The sequence below is a fragment of the Dendropsophus ebraccatus genome, chromosome 5, assembly GCF_027789765.1.
Source record: "Dendropsophus ebraccatus isolate aDenEbr1 chromosome 5, aDenEbr1.pat, whole genome shotgun sequence".
In the NCBI taxonomy this organism is placed as follows: Eukaryota; Metazoa; Chordata; class Amphibia; order Anura; family Hylidae; genus Dendropsophus; species Dendropsophus ebraccatus.
In genome coordinates, this window is record NC_091458.1 from 61840899 (window position 1) to 61860082 (window position 19184).

At 41.6% G+C, this 19184-nt stretch overlaps 2 protein-coding genes across 3 annotated transcripts in view; both read left to right on the forward strand.

Moving 5' to 3' along the window:
• B4GALNT1 (beta-1,4-N-acetyl-galactosaminyltransferase 1) overlaps nucleotides 1–18065 on the forward strand; it is a 121869-nt gene extending 103804 nt beyond the window's left edge. For both annotated transcript variants that reach the window (XM_069970345.1, XM_069970344.1), the window contains exons 8-11: nucleotides 2153–2343; nucleotides 4908–5048; nucleotides 11375–11612; nucleotides 12621–18065. In XM_069970345.1, the coding sequence (XP_069826446.1) occupies nucleotides 2153–2343; nucleotides 4908–5048; nucleotides 11375–11612; nucleotides 12621–12832 (782 nt within the window). In that variant the 3' untranslated portion in view covers nucleotides 12833–18065. The remainder of the gene's footprint in view (nucleotides 1–2152; nucleotides 2344–4907; nucleotides 5049–11374; nucleotides 11613–12620) is intronic.
• Nucleotides 5944–9791, forward strand: LOC138793306 (uncharacterized). The gene is made up of 2 exons (XM_069971830.1): nucleotides 5944–7796; nucleotides 8575–9791. The coding sequence occupies exons 1-2, from the start codon at nucleotides 6638–6640 to the stop codon at nucleotides 9789–9791; spliced, it is 2376 nt and encodes a 791-aa protein (XP_069827931.1). The 5' UTR covers nucleotides 5944–6637.
• Nucleotides 18066–19184: the final 1119 nt, after the last annotated feature.

The window sequence follows — 19184 nt, forward strand, 5'->3', positions numbered from 1 at the left end:
GTGCAATATAACAGGGCTGTGGCTTACCGCTCCCTATAGAGAACACAAGAACCCTTGGACGTTTATGGGGAGGACAGGGACAGGACAGGAGAGATAACTGATGATCACTTGGAGGGGTATAGGAACCTTTAGACTAGGTAGAAATTACACAGCCTGACCTATGTTTGAACCTAGATCTACTAGATCAGCTCTCATTTACTAAACCTATTACATCTCAGTATATGGTGGCCTTCTATCATTCACTGAATGTCAGGTTAAAACCAAGTGATCGGCTGTCAAGCAAGCAATTGTTGGCACATCACTGGGCCTATTAATTACACGGGGTAATTGTTGGTCTGTTCGGCAATTTATCACCTGTGCAATAGTGCACTAAAATAGTTTAAGAAAAGCACATTGGGGAAAATTTACTGAAACCTGCTCCTGGCACAGGTTGGTAAAAAGAGGGACATGGTTTCTAGTGGGGGGGTCGGTCAGGAGGCCACTTAAAAATGCTGGTCCTAATAAATTCCCCCTTGTCTTTCTTGACTACCTTGTCATTGAACAGCACCCAGTGGCAAGTTCCTGGCCATATACTGTAGATGCCAACCTAGATGTAGACCCCCCTTGTCAATGATGACAACAGTGTCTGGTCAGTGGTGGTCAAACTGTTGTTTGATCCTAATAACGGCCTCTTCCTGATGTATCTCCACTCCAGTCCAGGAGCTGAAGCTGCCCATACATGTTTAATAACTGTCAGCTGATCATCTGTTTAGCTGACAGATGTCGCTTCCACCTTACCCTATTAGAAGGGGTGAGGTGCAGCCGGACCGCTCTGGTGCTGGATTATGCCTCCATGAACAAAAGAGTCGAACAGCAAAAATTCAACGTGCTTGAACCTTCTCATCTGTTGGGAGGAAGGCGGAGGCTTCTTCATTCACAGGAGATCTAAGTTTGTTCCATCAATAAAATTGATGGCATGTCAATATTAATATACAAATACAATTTTGAAACCTAAATCTCCTATAGTAACCCAGTCTATCCCAGTCTACAATCTTTCTCCTACACGTAGACCTTTGCAGATATTCCCAGAAGTGCAGATATTATCATGAACTAATGACTCTGTGTAACTCCCCCTGCTCACACAATGTGCGTGTATGAGTCACATACTGCACACTATTTGCACTTCTAGAAGGAGCGGGACTCATATGACATATATAGGGTGGTTACATACACCTGTGCATTACACCTGTGAACTTTGGGCTCTGTAGCAAAAGGGTTGGCAAAATGTTAATGTTTATGTATGTCTATAGTGAACTGTAGAATAACCATACCATAGTATAACATTGTTGAGTCTTGTGTTATGAGGGTGTTATACCGCCTTGTATTTGGTGATCCAGCCAGAGGCAGACTTATCACTCGTGCCGCCTGTTCAGTTGCACAGGGGCCCAGGCCAATAGAGGGGCCCGCCAGGCTCAGACTCTAAAAGTGTCAGCTCAGCATGGCACATGTCTGTAGTGCGCAAACCCCCCCCCCCCCCCCCCCATGCTTGGATTTAAAGTACAAATGAGCAGACAATTCAAGTGGTTGTCCTCTTGGAAAGTACAACTCCCAGCATTCTCTGAGAGCTTCGGAAGTGTAAGGCATTCTGAGAGATGTAGTTCTTATTATTCAGGCAGCTGTGGTCACAGATATGAGTATGGAATGGGACTAGGTCTGCATGTCTCTTCTGACGGGTTCTTTATTTAGGTGCCCCCCATGATCAGTTCTATTTGTTGGCCACAGGTACCCCAGTCCCACACTAAGGCCTAAACAGACTGCAGTACAGTACTTTAGTGGGCACTGGAATCTGTGCTAGGCTGTAGGGCCCTCCCAAGAAACCAGGACACACGTACCAGATACTCGGGCGTACTTATATTTGCACCTTCAAGGCAGAAAGGTGGAGAAACTAATGGGTTATGGGGGCCCAAACACATTTTTTGCACAGGGGCCCTCTGCAGTCTGTGTCTGCCACTGGATCCAGCTGTGCTCAGAAAACATTCCTTAGGGTGGCGCTATCTGCAGACATGGACCATAGCAAATACCCCTCATAAAAAAGAAATCATGTGACTGTCTGACAAGCTCTGTCATTTCTGAATGTGACTGAATGACTTTATATGTATTGTTTTATTCACAGCAAAGTATAATATCAGCGCCCTGGTCACCATAGCCACCAAAACCTTCCTTCGCTATGACAAGCTGCAGGATTTGATTGATAGTATACGGAAATATTATCCAACAGTGACCATAATAATTGCAGATGATAGCGAGAAACCGCAGAAGGTTGAGGGACCCTTCATTGAACAATACATCATGCCCTTTGGGAAGGTAAAGTATTAAAGTATTACTTCTCCACCTACATCAGTGCAGCGATCACAATGTAGTAAACAAATGCTACGTTAATAGTAACAACTGCATGGAGAGAGCCCATATCTTACATGGCCCAAAATAGAAGTGTCCATCTTAATTTACGGCCATGTCCACATTCAGTAAAATAAAAGCAAAATGTGACAGTCAGATTTTTGCAAAAGCAGGTGGTAACTAAAGCGTAACCAGGCGGTGGGCAAAGCAAATTGTACGCTGGTCTGTTTAGCTTAAGGTATAACCAGTAGGAAGAGGGAGACTGTGATCCCACTGTATAGGGCTCTAGAGAGATTACATCTGGAATACTGTGTCCAGTTCTGGAGATCTCATCTTCAAAAAGGTATTGATAAAATAAAACTGGTCCAAAAACGGGCTACAAAAATGGTGAATGGTGTTGTCAGGCATAAATCCTATCAGGAAAGACTTGGGCTGCATTCACACGTACAGGATCCGCAGCTGATCTGCAGCAGATTTGATGGTGCAGATTTGACGCTGTGTTTAGTTATTTAGATGAAATCCGCTGCAGATCTGGTATGTGTGAACGTACCATTAAGAATTTGAATCTGTATAGTCTGGAGGAAAGAAGAGAAAGGGAAGACATGACTGAAACCTTTAAGTATGTTAAAGGGAACCAATCTTGTTAAAAATGCCTATTAAGCTAAGGAAATGTGCTGATACATCACCCAGCACACTTCCCATACATATTCCTGTTCCTTGCGTCCCTGCACAGTAAAACTTTTAAACCTATTTTTACAAATTAGCGCCGTATGTTAATCACCCCCAAGTAGTCATCTGGGGGGTGGGCCGTTTGCAGGTAGTCACTGTCCCATGGGCAGTCCTGCCATGTAATCACGCTCCCCTGGGCATGAGGGGCAATGTTCAAACAGCAGTGAAGCAGTGATGTCCTCCAGAGGCGTGCCAGAGTGCACATCGGCATGCCGACGACGAGAATGTTGGCACGCCCATGTGTGCTACGGCATTTTTAACGTGATTGGTTCCCTTCAAAAGACTAAGGTTCTGGAGGGAAGTGACCCAGAAGCAATGTGAAAAAATATCTACTTTACTGAAAGAGTAGTAGATGCTTGGAATAAACTTCCAGCAGATGTGGTTGGCATATCTACAATAACTGAAATTAAACATGCCTGGGATAAATATATAACTATCCTAAGATAATAAGAAGGGAAATACTAATAGGGCAGACTAGATGGACCCAGTGGTCTTTTTCTGCCAACTATCTTCTATGTTTCTATTATTTTGATGGTCTTAATAATTTATGGCCGCTATTCTGTATGTGCCCTGCTGACCAATTTCCCATTGACTTCATTTGAGAGCACTGAATGTACAACCATATATTAACCTCATAATTACGACTATTTTTTTAGTGGTATGGTTCACACGTATAAGATCCACAGCAGATATGTTATCAATGTAACTAAATAACTGAACACCGCATTAAATGTGCTGCAGATCTGCTGTGGATCCTATACGTGTGAAGGCACCCTTACTTAGCATTGTAATTCCACATCCTCTGGCACCATCTAGTGGTCAATCTTATAATAGCTAATTTATTTCCCTTGAATTCATTTTGCTGTCTCTGAAATGTTAATAAACGAAGCTTGGACATAAATCAGTAATTTATGTATCTGCCTATTGCCGATGAGGCAAGTACTGCCCAGTTCCAGTCTACTGGGAACTGGTACTGTAGATTCTTGGAAGTTACTGTATGTACGGCTTTGTTTCTGTGATTTTTTTTTTTTATGCTTTATGTATTTCTGTTATGGTTGTTTCCATATAAGGTATGTATATTGGAGCGTTGCCAGAAGTTTAGGCCACTTGCTTTTCTTTTTTTTTTCTTTTTTCTTTTTTTTTTTATTTCTTTTTATTATTGTGGTGTTTGTGTTTTTTTTTTTTTAGATTGTTTTCACTAGATAGAATAAAATACAATTCACGACCTGGATAGATGACCCTTCTCTCCTTCACAGTTCCTGTGTTTGTGCAGACTTTGCAAAGAAGTTTAGAAACCTTTTTCCAGTTTAATTTGCTGACCACCCAGATGTAGCCTACGTGTGATCCAAATAAGCTTTCTATATGAAAATACCAAATCAAAGAAAATGACAGATCTTGCTGGTATAAATAGAGATACCCCTTTAAGTCTTCTACACATCACCCCGTCTCAACCCCCTTTAACAGATCTATTTTAATAGCAATAAATTAAACATTCAAAAACTGGCTCCGTGGCGCCTCGGTTGCGAGTCTCAAAACATGGCAATAGCCAGATATCCCTCCTAGGAAGGAAACCTGTTGCTAAGGGGTGCCTCCTAGTGGGGAGATCACAAAACCACCCTGATATGTAGCCCCTTAAGTCCCACTTGGTTTCGAGTATTAGAGCACAAACAGGGAAATACCAGGGTGGCCACCCTTTAGTGTCAAAGTCTAACTGTACATGAGGTTTTAGCTTTCTTTGCCATGAGAAGTCTCTCTCATTGTTTTAAATGATTTAATATCACACTTAATATCATCTTTTCCAGGGGTGGTTTGCTGGTAGAAACCTGGCCATCTCCCAAGTGTCCACAAAATATGTGTTATGGGTCGATGATGATTTCATCTTTTGTCCTCAAACAAAGATTGAAAAACTAGTTGATGTTCTAGAGAGGACGAGCTTGGATATGGTGAGTACATTTATCACTAATGGCTTTGTAATAGACAAGTGCTGTTATGGGGGAGAGAATGAGGTTTTACATTTCAAGGCTTATGGATTGTTGAGTAATTGGATCAGGCAATGAATGGCGTGGGTAAAAAAATAAAAAAATAAAAAAAAAAATAAAAAAAAAATTATATATATATATATATATATATATATATATATATATATATATATATATATACACACACACTAAACAGATACGTAGACTCTTTTTGAAATTTCCATGAGTATTCTGTTGTGTGCACATACCCTTAGAAGGTGGTGTGAGAGAGCTAATCTGCATATCTTTTTATGAGAGTGCGCTCCAAATAATGTCATTTTAGTGACACCTAGTGGTAGACTAGGATAAAACAAGTATTAGACATAGACGATGTATTAGACATAGATGACGTACAACAACATGTGTACATTCCGTGTACAGTGGTCGCTCGCATTACACTATTAACTGGTTTTAGGATGACAATTGTAGGTGAAAAATATTGTAACCTGAGACCATAATGATATGGAAATCTTTTTAATTGAATCTGAAGCCCCCCAAATGTCAGCGCAAAAAAGAGAAAAACTAAACTAAGAAATGGGAAAAGAACAGTACAGAATATTTAAGATTGTATTGTATGACTAGTCAGCTAATGGGTAATGTTGTTCAGGTGTTCTACCAATAAAATGTCCATACTAATTGGTCAGCTCTTCCAACCAATGCCACATGCCACAAATCCAGACTGTCTGTGGTGTCGAATATTAGATTGGCTCTAAAGTTACAGTGTTTAAGATAAATATCATTTTCAATACGTCCAGTCATGACAGCACCACCTGGAGATTGATCCCATTAGTCCTAATAGGAACAGGAAGCACAGAGAAGTTAAAATAGGCCCCTCCCCGGGCAAGCCTCAGTGTTTTCCTGTTCCTATCAGGACTAGCACGGAGTTGTAACTCTCCTGGTCCAGGGGGCTGGCAGACTGGATCAGTGTTACTTGCCAGGCAGGCCGGGTCGCTCCTCCGGGGGTCCCCCGTTACACTCCTGCACCGGATCGTGGTGTCCTGGCTGCCTTCCGGTCCCGAATAATACCCCCGCTGCCGCGCTCCAGGAGTTTAAGCAGCAGGGGTGCAGCGTGGACGCTGCGGCCAGTCCTCGGGCGCACATGGTGTTTCCCCTGGTCTCTTCCGGTCCCGGCGACGTGCGCAGCGTCTGACGTCACGCGCACGGGCCGCAGAGAATGCTGGGACCGGAAGCTCCTCCCCCAAGATGGCGGCGCCCATCGGAATCATGCAGAGGACGAGGAGGGCGGGGAGGTGCTCGTTGGCGCCACGCTCAACAGCTGATCTGGGGTCTGCTATTTAGGTAAGCTTGGCTCACTTGTTTGCTGCTTGTCAGCATGGAAGGAGCCCGCTCTGACTCTGCGGAGCACGAGTCCTCTGGTAGCCCAGTAAGTACCTGTCCCCCGGGGGGGGTTCATTTACTTGTAAATATGCATGAGCTTACTGGGTCCTTTCTCTATCCCTTAGGGAGACAAGGAGCCCCATGGAAAGCACAAGCTCATAGTAAAGAGATGTCCCATGTGCAACATCAAACTATCGGACAGCTATGATAAACCCCTCTGCAGAGCCTGCACTGCCAGAGTGGTTCAACAGGAGTCCCCCTCCTTATTACAGCAACTTAAAGAGGCCATCAATGAGGAAGTTAGATCCTCGGTCTCAGCAGCCCTGAATAATCAACCCGCACCTATACCTATATCTGAGCCCCCTGCCAAAAGAGCAAGGCGCATCATTATATCAGACTCGGATTCTGAGGATGTCGAGTCTGTGGTGGTTAGCGTGGAAGGCTCTTCGCAGCAGACTCGAGATCCTCCGGTTGAAGAGGCAAAAAAGTTTTATTTTTCTCTTGAAGATACAGACATTTTACTTAATGCTGTAAGGAAAGCTATGGACATTACGGACATAGAAGAACAAATTACAAAACAAGATGCTATGTTTGCAGGCCTTAGACCTAAAAGAAAACGTGCCTTTCCCGTCCACGAAAGTATCAAAAATATGATTTTGGACGAATGGAAAGAACCAGAAAAGCGATTATTTATCCCCAAAGAGTTCAGGTCCAGATTCCCCTTTGAGGAAGAGGACACTAAACTTTGGCTGGAATCTCCAAAAATAGACATCCAGGTTGCTAAGGTTGTTAAAAAGACATCCCTCCCATTTGAGGATGCTTCCCAACTAAAGGATCCTATTGACCGCAAGATGGACAGTCTATTGCGCAGATCCTGGGATGCCTCAGCGGCCGCAATAAATCCTAACATTGCCGCCACTACAGTGGCCAGGTCCCTTTTTCTTTGGTTGGAAGAATTAGAAAAACGCATTGAAGATAAGACCTCCAGAGAAGAATTACTCTCCTCTGTTCCCATGCTTAAATTAGCTACGGCTTACCTGGTGGATATTTCAGCTGAGTCAGTCCGGTTCGCGGCCAAGGCTGCAGCTTTAACCAACTCTTCCAGGAGAGCCCTATGGTTGAAAAGTTGGCAAGGGGATAACCTCTCAAAAACTAAACTTTGTGCAATTCCTTTCGAAGGTACCCAGGTTTTCGGCTCGGTCCTGGACACTATTCTTCAACAGGCAGCGGACAAGAAGAAGGATTTTCCTAAAGACAGCGCTCCTAAAAAGAAAGGAAATTTTCGTCCCTACTCGCAAACCCAGAGCAGATCCTACAGGGGTAAAGGTAAAACCGGTAGGTGGAGCTACCCTAAAGGAGGAAAGGGGAGAGAGTTCTTACTCAATCCCAGTTCCTCCGATAAGAAACAGTGACGCCATCCCTGTGGGGGGGAGACTTTCCCATTACTACCACCAATGGGAAAACATTACAAAAAATCCATACATTTTAAACACCATCGAGAGAGGTTACAAAATAGACTTTTCCGACTCCCCTCCACAAAAGTATTGTATTACCTCTCTAGCCTCGGAAAAGTTGAACAGTCAACTCTGGAGTGGCATCCGGGATCTGATAGAGCTTCAGGCGGTCATACCAGTTCCTCAAATAGAGGAAAAACAGGGGCATTATTCCAAATTGTTTCTGATTCAGAAACCGAATGGATCCTTCAGGACCATAATCAATTTAAAACCCTTGAACCATGCTATCGCATACAAGAGGTTCAAGATGGAGACTCTAAAAACGGCAATTCCTCTAATTCCCAGGGGAGCATGGCTAGTCACCTTAGACCTGAAGGACGCGTATTTTCATGTGCCAATATACGATGCACACCAAAAGTACCTGAGATTTGCCATAGTCCACAACCTACAAACTCTTCACTACCAGTTCAAAGCTCTGCCTTTCGGGATAGCAACAGCACCCCGAATATTTACGAAAATAATGGTGGAGGTGGTGGCACATCTCAGACTAAAAGGGGTCATAATCATTCCATACCTGGACGATCTACTGTTGATCTCTCACACAAGGGACCAATTACTAAAAGATGTCAATTTAACTATCTCTTGTCTCCAAACCCTAGGCTGGATCATCAATGTGGAAAAGTCCGATCTCGTTCCATCCCATTCAAAGAAATTCCTAGGAATGATTCTGGACACAGAACAGCAAATGACCTTCCTACCGCCAACAAAAGTCGCCTCACTCCAGGAGAAATTCAAGGCATTTACAAGGAAAAGGTCAGTCACAATCCGAGAAGCGATGTCTCTTCTAGGCTCCATGGTGTCCTGCATGCAGGCCGTCCCGTGGTGTCAAAGCCATTCCAGGACTCTTCAATCACAAATACTAAGAGTATGGAACCGGTCTCCACTGTCCTTAGACAAAAAGATGTCAGTATCACCACAGGTAAAGGAATCGCTAAAATGGTGGTGTCAGGAAACAAATCTAAACAAAGGTTGTGTATGGTTCCCTCAGCAGGTAGTAGCTCTGACAACGGACGCAAGCAGATTGGGCTGGGGAGCCCACGTTCAAGACCTCCTGTTTCAAGGAAGATGGGGAGAACTGACTCGACAGAACTCGTCCAACTTCCGCGAGCTAAAAGCGGTATACAAAGCGCTAAAAGCAGCAAGGGATCATCTGTGGCATCAGCATGTAAAGGTTTACTCCGACAACGCCACGACAGTAGCCTTCATAAATCACCAAGGGGGGACCAGACACCGACCTCTTCAGTTTCTAGCAAGAAAGATCTTCGGCTGGGCAGAGCTCCATCTACTATCCTTGTCCGCGGTTCACCTCAAAGGCTCTCAAAACATCGTAGCCGACTTCCTAAGCCGCCAAGAGATACACCCCGGGGAGTGGAGCCTAAACCCAGAAGTATTCCAGACCCTGATCTCAAAATGGGGAGTTCCAGAAGTGGACCTCTTCGCTACCCGAAAAAACACAAAGGTGAAAAGGTTCTTCTCCTTAAATCCCAAAGAGATGCCAGAAGCAGTGGATGCCTTAAACCAACGGTGGACCTTCAACCTAGCGTATGCCTTCCCTCCACTTCCTCTGGTAGCAAGAGCGCTACAAAAAATACTGTCAGGCCAGACTCGAGTGATATTCGTGGCCCCTCTGTGGCCAAAAAGAAGCTGGTTCTCTCTTCTTCAGCATCTTCGTCTAGAGGGTCCATTCCGCCTCCCTCTAAGAGAAGATCTCCTTCTACAAGGCCCTCTAACACATCCGGGCCTACACCAACTACATCTGTCAGCATGGCTGTTGAGAAGTCCTACCTTGCCAACAAAGGACTCTCATCCAAGGTAATCGACACAATGCTGAAGAGTAAGAAAGAAGTAACTTCCTCCATATACCTAAAATATTGGAGAAAGTTCTCTTCCTGGTGTGGGGATAACCCTCCGGACCCAATTAACCCAAATTTCCCACAAATTTTGGATTTTTTACAGGATGGCCTAGACAAAGGACTCGCATGTAGTACCCTTAAAGTTCAGGTGGCTGCATTAGGCTGTTTTTTTGACACGCCCATCGCAGATCACAGGTGGATCAGGAGGTTTTTTAAAGCAGTAAGCAGAATAAAACCTAAAATATCAAACCTAACACCACCTTGGGATTTAAACCTGGTACTGCAAAGTCTCACACAGAAACCTTACGAACCTCTGGAAGAAGCGTCCATAAAACATATCTCACTGAAGACAACTTTCCTAATTGCGATTACATCAGCAAGGCGGGTCTGTGAGATACAGGCTCTTTCTTCCCAGGAACCTTACCTTACAGTCTTGGATGACAGAATCGTCCTTAAACTCGACCCTTCCTTTCTTCCAAAAGTTGTCACCAACTTTCATCGATCACAGGACATAATCTTACCCTCCTTTTGTGATTCCCCCAAAAATGCGAAGGAAAGAACCTTCCATACACTGGACGTACGCAGATCTGTAATTGCCTATTTACAGGCCACCAAAGAATGGAGAGTAGACTCGAACCTTCTTCTACAGTTTCAAGGGCCTAATAAAGGGAAAAAGGCATCCAAGGCTTCCATTGCTAGATGGATGAAATCTACAATTGCTGAAGCCTATAAACTAGCAGGTAAAGAAGTACCGGAAAATTTGCGAGCTCATTCTACTAGAGCAATGTCGGTCTCCTGGGCTGAGAAGTCATCAGCATCGTTGGAGCAGATATGTCGAGCGGCAACGTGGGCGACACCACATACCTTCTTTCGTCACTACAAGCTCAATGTAGCATCGTCTCAAGACCTGGCGTTTGGACGTAAAGTGCTACATGCTGTGGTCCCTCCCTAAGTAAGGTAATCTGGTATGTCTCCAGGTGGTGCTGTCATGACTGGACGTATTGAAAAGTGGGAATTATATCTTACCGATAATTCATTTTTCAGGAGTCCATCATGACAGCACCCGTTTATTGCCCGCCCCTTGTGTGGTTGTATGGTTGGCTATGTGGGATAGTAATTTATAAAACACTGAGGCTTGCCCGGGGAGGGGCCTATTTTAACTTCTCTGTGCTTCCTGTTCCTATTAGGACTAATGGGATCAATCTCCAGGTGGTGCTGTCATGATGGACTCCTGAAAAATGAATTATCGGTAAGATATAATTCCCACTTTTTACCTGGTGGTCTATATTCAGAATAAGTCATCAATATCTGAATAGTGGAGGTCTGACACTGGAATTTTGCCGATCAGCCATGCCATGGCGCCTGCAGCAGACACTTCTGTACATTATGTAGGGGCTGCTGGAATGACTATAATGTACAGATGATTGTTTCTTACATTTTCCATCAGTTAGAATTAAAATCACTTTTAATAATTATTTACTTCAAATGCATATTATGTGGTCACTGTTGGGAAAAACTGGTTCTATATCTTGTGTATATATTACAGGTGGGTGGTGCTGTAAGAGAAATTACAGGATATTATACAACATACCGGCAGATAATTAGTGTTATACCTGGAGACAAGGAAGGAGACTGCCTTAGGACCAATCAGGGTTATCACCATGTCATCGAAGGCTTCCCTAACTGTGTGGTAGCAGATGGTGTCGTCAACTTCTTCTTGGCACGGACAGACAAAGTTTTGAAAGTGGGTTTTGACCCTCGGTTGTCTAGAGTGGCTCATTTAGGTAAGTTTTTAAAATATTAAATGATGGAATTTCTACCCAACCCTTATGGTCTAACTACTGTATATTATGAGTCAGTTTATGAGAGTCTGAACACTGCGAAATGTCAAAAGCTTTTTCTAATCACAGGGACAAATTAAATGACTTAAAATCACTTAAAGGATAAAGCCCTCCTTCACATGTTAGGAAAATCTGTTTGGATTTCTTATCAGCAAATATAGACAGACTTCCTGGCCCATAGGGTAGTATTAGGCACGGACATGCTTCAGGATTTTTCCTGAAGGGTTAGGTTTTTTTACAACTAGATACCCCAAAGAACTCTTGAGGGTGTCTAGAATTCTGGATGCTCAGCTTAGTAGCCCGGGGCAGCGCCACCACCCGAACAAGTACCGCTGGGTGCAGACACTGCCCTTTTTAACTATACGTGCTGCTAATCAGGAGCATTAACAGTTAATAGCTGCGTTGTGATTGACCAGGCCAGAAGCCATTGGCTCCCGACCCTGTCAATGACTCTTGTGCATTATACCACCAGCCACAAGAGGCCGCTATCTTCCCCCCAGCATTAACATCACTTTTGTGCAAGAAGAGCCAAAGGGCTTCAGGATCAGTGTTTCCTGGCTGTAATAACAGCCACAGACGTGTGCAGGGAGCCAAAGAAAGAGAGACAAGCATTCTAAACAGGTTCCTGATCTAAAAATATCAGTTCTAGTGCAAATCATGAAAAAATTAAGGTTTAAACAAAGATTTTTGAATTTTTTTAAAGGCGATCAAATACTTTATAACTTAAAAGTTATAATAATAAATAATGTTCTCAGTTTTATAAAAGGGTTAAGAAGTGGGTAAATCATTTGCCTCTTGACAGTTTGTATGTTATCCTACCACACATCTTGATCTTAGTTGGCTCAGGCTTGTAAACTGTGTATGACGTAGGCCGAGTCAGAGTAGTGACAGTTTAATTCCTAAACTTTTCCCTGGTAAATTTATGACTTATGTTTTTTGCGTTCCTCATAGAATTCTTCATAGATGGACTCGGCACCCTTCATGTGGGCTCCTGCGATGACGTAGTCGTTGACCATGCCTCCAAAATACACCTCCCGTGGTCCAAGACAAAAAACGATAAAGAATATTTTAAATTCCGTTATCCTAAATCTGTTGCTGAAATCAACTCTCAACATGCCCTCTATTACTTTAAGAACCGCTTCAAATGTATGACTGGGAACTGAACAGCCCAAAGAGAAGTTTAAGGAACGACATGGGGAGGGTTATTTTATTTTGTATGATATCTCAATGGAACTGGCTGGTCCTAATATACCGCAAATGCTGCATTCAAAATCAGCGATATTTCTGTAGAATATTTCTACCGTCAAATTCTCAAACACTTGTGTGAAAGAATACGCCTTATATAGGTAGAGAAAGACGTGGTGTCAAGATTTAATACAGAAAAGGGAATATAGATGGGGGGAATAAGAAATAATTACACATTACATACATTTTACTTATGATTTCTGCAAACAAACAGAAGGTTCAGTAGAACTGAGCGAGTGCTAGGTCGTGTGACATTCAGTAACAATGCTGCTACTAAGACTTTCAGTTCAAATGATGAAGGTGATTGCACAGGATGAAACCACAATACTGCAATATACGTATCAATTGGGACGTGGAAATCTGTTCCTTTTGCATTTCTAAGAACATCAATAACTCTGCATCTGGCATCACTGCACAGTGTCCATGTTCTAAATGGATGATCCTCTTGGGTATAACGTGAAGTGGGGGCAAACCGATATTCCTCCTCAGTTTATAGGATGTCGGGGATATCAGATGGCTCCATGCACAGAAAGCTGTCAAAGGCTGACTTGGCATGTATGAGTCCTCCCTGTTTACTCCATAATACAATCTTATAATATTGGATGTATACTGGCAGTGACTTAGCACACTCATGTAACTATGGGATGATTTATGTTCGGAACATTTTTAGTTTTTAGTTTTTTAACATTTTAATTTCTTCATAATTGTTTGTGTATGTTTTAAAGAGAACTCCAAGTAGTGTTATATAAGAGGTGTTTAGAGTACATGAGAAAAGTTTTTGTTGTGCCAAGTTTTTGTTGTGTCCAAAGCAAGCAATTTGCTCCTATGACAACACTTCTTGGATGTAGAGATGGAAGCTGAACCCCTTATCGAGTGTTGGCGGATGTTGCCTAGGGAGGTGGTTAACTCTGTCTCTCATCAAATATAGCAAAAGATTTTTCCGCTGCTACACTGTATATGCTTTACTTGCTGCAATATAGCTGGCTATTCTCTTTTCCCGGAATAGGAGTGCAAAGGACCTCACCTGTGGGTGATCAGGTGTTGCAGCATGGATAAAAGAAACGTATTCCAGCAGTCCAATAACATCCGGTATTTATTGTGATAATTCCATAAAATTGTTACATACAAAAAAAGTAGAAAAATGCTAACTAGCATGGAATTAACACAATAAATACCGGATTTTATTGGACTGCTGGAATACGTTTCTTTTATCTCATCAAATATATGTCGGTAAGACCACCATGTAGAGCAAATTCCCAAATCCGGATACTTTATTGCATTCGCAAGAGGTACAACTTTTACTAGAATTTATTATCTTGGGTCTCTTGCACAGAGCTTCAATGCTCCCACCACTTGCACTGTTAACTGGAAAAAATTAAGTGGTTGAGCATTCCTATATATTGCACAAGATTGAAAGTGATACCTCTGACTGTGTAGATTGTTGGAATCAAGAATAAAGGGATTGTTCAGGATTAGAAAAAGCGCCACCCCTGTCCCAAGACACTGTGTGATATTCTAATTGAACTCAATTAACTTCAGTGGAACTGAGCTGAAAACCCACACCCAAACTGGAGGCAAGAGTGGCTGTTTCTGAAAGAAAGCGGTCATGTTTTTCTAAGTCAGGACAACCCCCTTTAGATTGACAGAACATGGGTGGGAAGTGTTGTCATTGGTGCAGAGGAGCTGCCTGTAATTTTAAGCTATATCAAAGTACCCTACAAAAAGTTTTTTAAATGTTTTTTGTTGTTACCGAATAACTTGAGCAAGACATCTAGACGTTCTCCTTCTCAGACCTGTATTTTTAGATGACTTGAATCAGGTACAGGGAAACCTAAAGTGCAGCAGGCTGCCTCCTGTTTCATTAGAAACTTGTTTTTGTGGTTTGTAATTGTACTACTTGTAAATACCATTTAGACTAGGCTCACATCTGTGTAGGAGGCTCAATCGGAGATTTTGTTCAAGAGCAGTAAACCAATCGGGACGGTCCACTGTCTGACAAATGCCACCAGATCCTGAGATACCTCATTGACTTTAATGGAGTCTGTCATTTTACTTGATTATGACTAGACTAAAATATGCTGCTTGTTAGGTTTTTTTGTCCAGTTATTTAAATGGATTCTGTGATGAAAGGCCTGAAGAAAACCTTCAACCCAGATGTGAACCTAGCCTTATTCTTGTTGCCAATAACAGCCAATCAGGGCCCATGTTTTAGATTTTTATGCTGTTTATAAAATCAAGACTGGGCTTTGATTGGTTAAACATAGCAAGGGGTTACCACATCCAGAAGAAATAAGGGTGTAATAGACGCCAGATCCTTACAGGCAAACAACACACACATAGCATTTCCGTCAATCTTTTGATCAGTATTTTGTCAACCAAAATCAGTAGTGGAACTGACAGGGTAAAATTATAATGGAAAGATTTGCACAGCTTTTGTGTTGTCAGCCCACTCCTGGTTTTGGTTGAAAAAAGAGTGACTGAAATACTATGTGTGAACATAGCCTTTGTCTGCTCTGTCTTTATCTATGTGAACCACTAATTTTAACATGAATCCCACTGAGTAGTAATTTCTCATCAATCATTTCTGATCTCTGGGTCTAAAGCTAGCTACACTGGAAACCTTTTTAGAAGGCACTATAGGCAGATGTATAATGGCACGTCTTGGGCTATGCTCACCATGGTATGTCTGTCAGTCTTTTTTCAACCAAACACAGAAACTGTGCAAATCTTTATAATTTTGCCCAGTAAGGCTGGGTTCACACTGCATTTTTGCAATCCTTTCCCAGATGGAAAAACGGGTGCAATTATGAGCAATCGTTTTTTCCATTGACTTCCATTATAATGAAAAAGGATAAAAATGAATCCGTTTTTTTTTTTTTTTTTTTTAAATGTACACAAAAACATACTTGACCTTATTTGTGTACTTAAAAAAAATGGATGCCTTTTTATCCTTTTGTATTTATAATGGAATATAAATGCAAAAAATGCAGTGTGAACCCAGCCTAACTTCTACTTTTGGTTGAAAAAGGACTGACTGAAAGACTGATGGAAACTCAGCCTTGCACTGCAAAAGCCATTGCACTAATTATTTCTTTCAAATTCATATGGTGGTAAATACTTTCAATCAAAGTATTTTAGGAGTGATATTTTTATTGGCCCACCAAAAATTGGACAACAAAAATTCTGACGAAGGGATCTTTTGAATCTCGAAATTCCACAATTCTAACAAATTTTTGTTGACCAATAAAGGCATCTCTCCTGAAATATTTTGTTTGAAAGTATTTACCACCAAATAGATTTTTCTGGCTAACACTGTACCATACTATTTTTTTTTTTTTTTCCCTTCACTTCAAATAGTAATTCTGTATAACATGCAACTCTTTATAAAATGAATGTGTAAGCATTGTCCTAACAATAAATTGTGGCCATTATGCCTCTTCCCTTACTTATGTACCTTGACATTTTAAGACAATTAAAACATGATGGACTCAATAGTTACAATATTGGAAATTATACAATTATGTCACTTATTTGAAAACTTGAAAATTGATTACACAGTACAAAGATGTAGCATGATAATATAGGGCTATATATAAAGTGTTGCGTCAATTGTGGGAAATTTTGTAACTTTAGGCTTTACAAATAGTACAATATGTATTATAGGGGTATGCCATAACTTCCTGATAAAGGGTCCTTTGACCTTATTTACTGATTTAACCATACAATAGTAAAGAGGTAACCTCCCATATGTGTGGGTTTCTCTACTGTAGTGGATAGTACTTTTATTTATATTTATTTATGAAGACTTTTAATGTAAACTGCCAAGTGGATCCACTCTGAAAACATAACGCTGCTTGGTGCTCCTTTGAGCACTTCCCATTAAAGTCCATGTGAACTGACCACTCTTTTTTGAGGAAGTATATGTCCTTCCTTTATATTCCCATTCCTATTAAATGGTCACACAATTTTTTTTTTTCTTGGTATGTTAAACTACATGAATCAAGTGTGTGATATCAGTTTAAGGTGGGTTTCACACAGTTTTTTTTCTTATTTAGTTTTTTATCATGTATATGACCTAGAGGACCTGCATGCCCCCCTCTGTTTGTGTTTGGGGTGCCATGGTGACCTGCTAAACTCAAGAGTTTTTCGGAAGTGTAAAAATAGTACATATACAATAGAGCATGCCCCAACTGTGTAATATAACTTTTTTAACTAAGTCCCTCATTTTGGCACCTCAGTTTATAGCAGTGGCCTCTATCAGCAGGGTAATGTGCCATACACAGAATAAAATGCTCAGGAATGGATTACTATAAATTGGCCTGCAAAGTCTGTAGGATGTGCTGGGAAAACAAGTCTGATCCACTGAGGCTGCACTTTGCAACCTAAAGTAACCTGTCATCACTTTCATGATGCCTAAACCATGAGACATGGAGGAGATGTATAGTGGCTCATGTCTGACCCCCTGGTGGTTTTGATTGATCTCTCTATATTCAGATGGGAAAGATCCCTTTTATTCTGCTTATTCTCGGCTACCACAGGACACCCCTAGAGGTCTTGCGGAATCCATACCTCGATGGGTCAGAGCTGTTTTGGTGGCATGAGGAGGGACACTACACAATATTAGGTTTGAACATTATGATTGATTGGTATATATTGCATTGGTCAATAACATTTGCTCCAAGCCTTATTTCCATCCTTATTTTATGCAATATGGTAAACTATGAAGGTAGAACATTAAGACTGCTGGAGTTTATCATGTGACTGTAGAATCCTTACTAGAACTGATGGAAATGAGAGTAGTGCTGTGGCCCATAGTGACCTGTTTGCTTGGTTAGTATAGCATATTAAAGCTACTGAATGCTATGGGTAATAGCATAATCTTGTGTTCCTTTTATCAGTTTTACTTAGTTACTACAATGATTCTGCATTCATTGCAGCTTTGTGTGCATTGATTTTTGGTAGTTAATTTTGTCCATGACATTTAATTCATACAATTCTTGTTGTAATTTTTTTTTCAAACGAAGTGTGCAATTGTTTTTATTTGCTCGATGAGGGGGTTGCTGTTGTATGTATTGTTGTGGATATTTGTATGTTTTTATTTTTATTGCAAAATATTTGAAGATTTTTTTTTTTTTTAAATAAATTTATTAAACCACCAATATTGTAAGGCTTGATTTTTTTTTTTTCTTTAATTTTTGAGCTGATTAGATAATAAGGTGAATAACCTTTTCTGTAGAGTCCATGGGCAGCTCCTTAGCAGATTTAAAATCCACAGTGTGTCAAATGTTGTGTCAACCCTACAGTATATTTATCGCGGATTTTCACTATTTACTTCAGTGGCAAAGTCAAATCCGCAATTAATCCACAGGTGTTGCAGATTTTCTGTGGATGGAAATATGTATGCAGTTGTGGATTAAAACGTTTTCAGTCCAGGGGGGAGGAATGCTCTGCATTTGTCTACTGGTGGCTGAAGAAGTTGGGGATTACTGAAAAGTGTTGATATACGGCCATGTTCACACTACGTAAGTACTGTAGTGATCACGGCCGTTGTTGATCGTGGCCGTGATTACTACGGTACTTACGTAGTGCTGCTGCTGTGGGAATCCCGGCCCTAGTGTATACACAGGCAAGAAACTGACATGTCAGTTTTTTGCGGCTGCTATTCAATAAATAGTGTCGCAGAAAAACCTGTCAGTTCTCACAATGCAGATCCATTGTGTGCAGCGGGGAATTCTAATGCGGGTGCACACAGATGCGCCCGCATCTGAATTAAGTGGTGCTAAGATTTAGTACTGCAGTCCTGGCTGGGAAGATCTTTTCTGACAAAGTAGGAACATAGCCTATGGCTGTATTCATGTTTTCCAGGCGCCATAGGGCTGTACCCAACTTCTTCAGCCAAAGGTAATAAAATGCTGAACATTCTGGTTCGGATTAACCTGAGCGTGCTTGAGGTCCACTCCTCCCTACTAGTTGTAGATCAGTAGCCTCTCACTGAGCATAACTGTATACATCATTGCAGAAACTCTAGAGATAACAGGAGCCCTGTTCAAGTACATAGCAACAAATTTTCACCTAAATCAGTACAATTTGATGTGTATTTGCCTCTGCGGAAATGCTGCAGATTTTCCATATCTGGACGTGCCCTTATGACGACTATGTAAGACACTGGGTCATCTGCTGGCATGGACAAGTAAATAAAACACAACTAGAAAATTTTAAAAAATGAATTGCCAGAGTATATTATGAAGATTGAGTGAATTGAAATATCTT

Coding starts and splice junctions, on each gene's coding strand:
- LOC138793306 (XM_069971830.1), top strand. CDS start 6,638: ATGTGCAACATCAAACTATCGGACAGCTATGATAAACCCCTCTGCAGA. Junction 7,797..8,574: donor CAGGGGTAAAGGTAAAACCG/GTAGGTGGAGCT, acceptor TCCAAACCCTAG/GCTGGATCATCAATGTGGAA.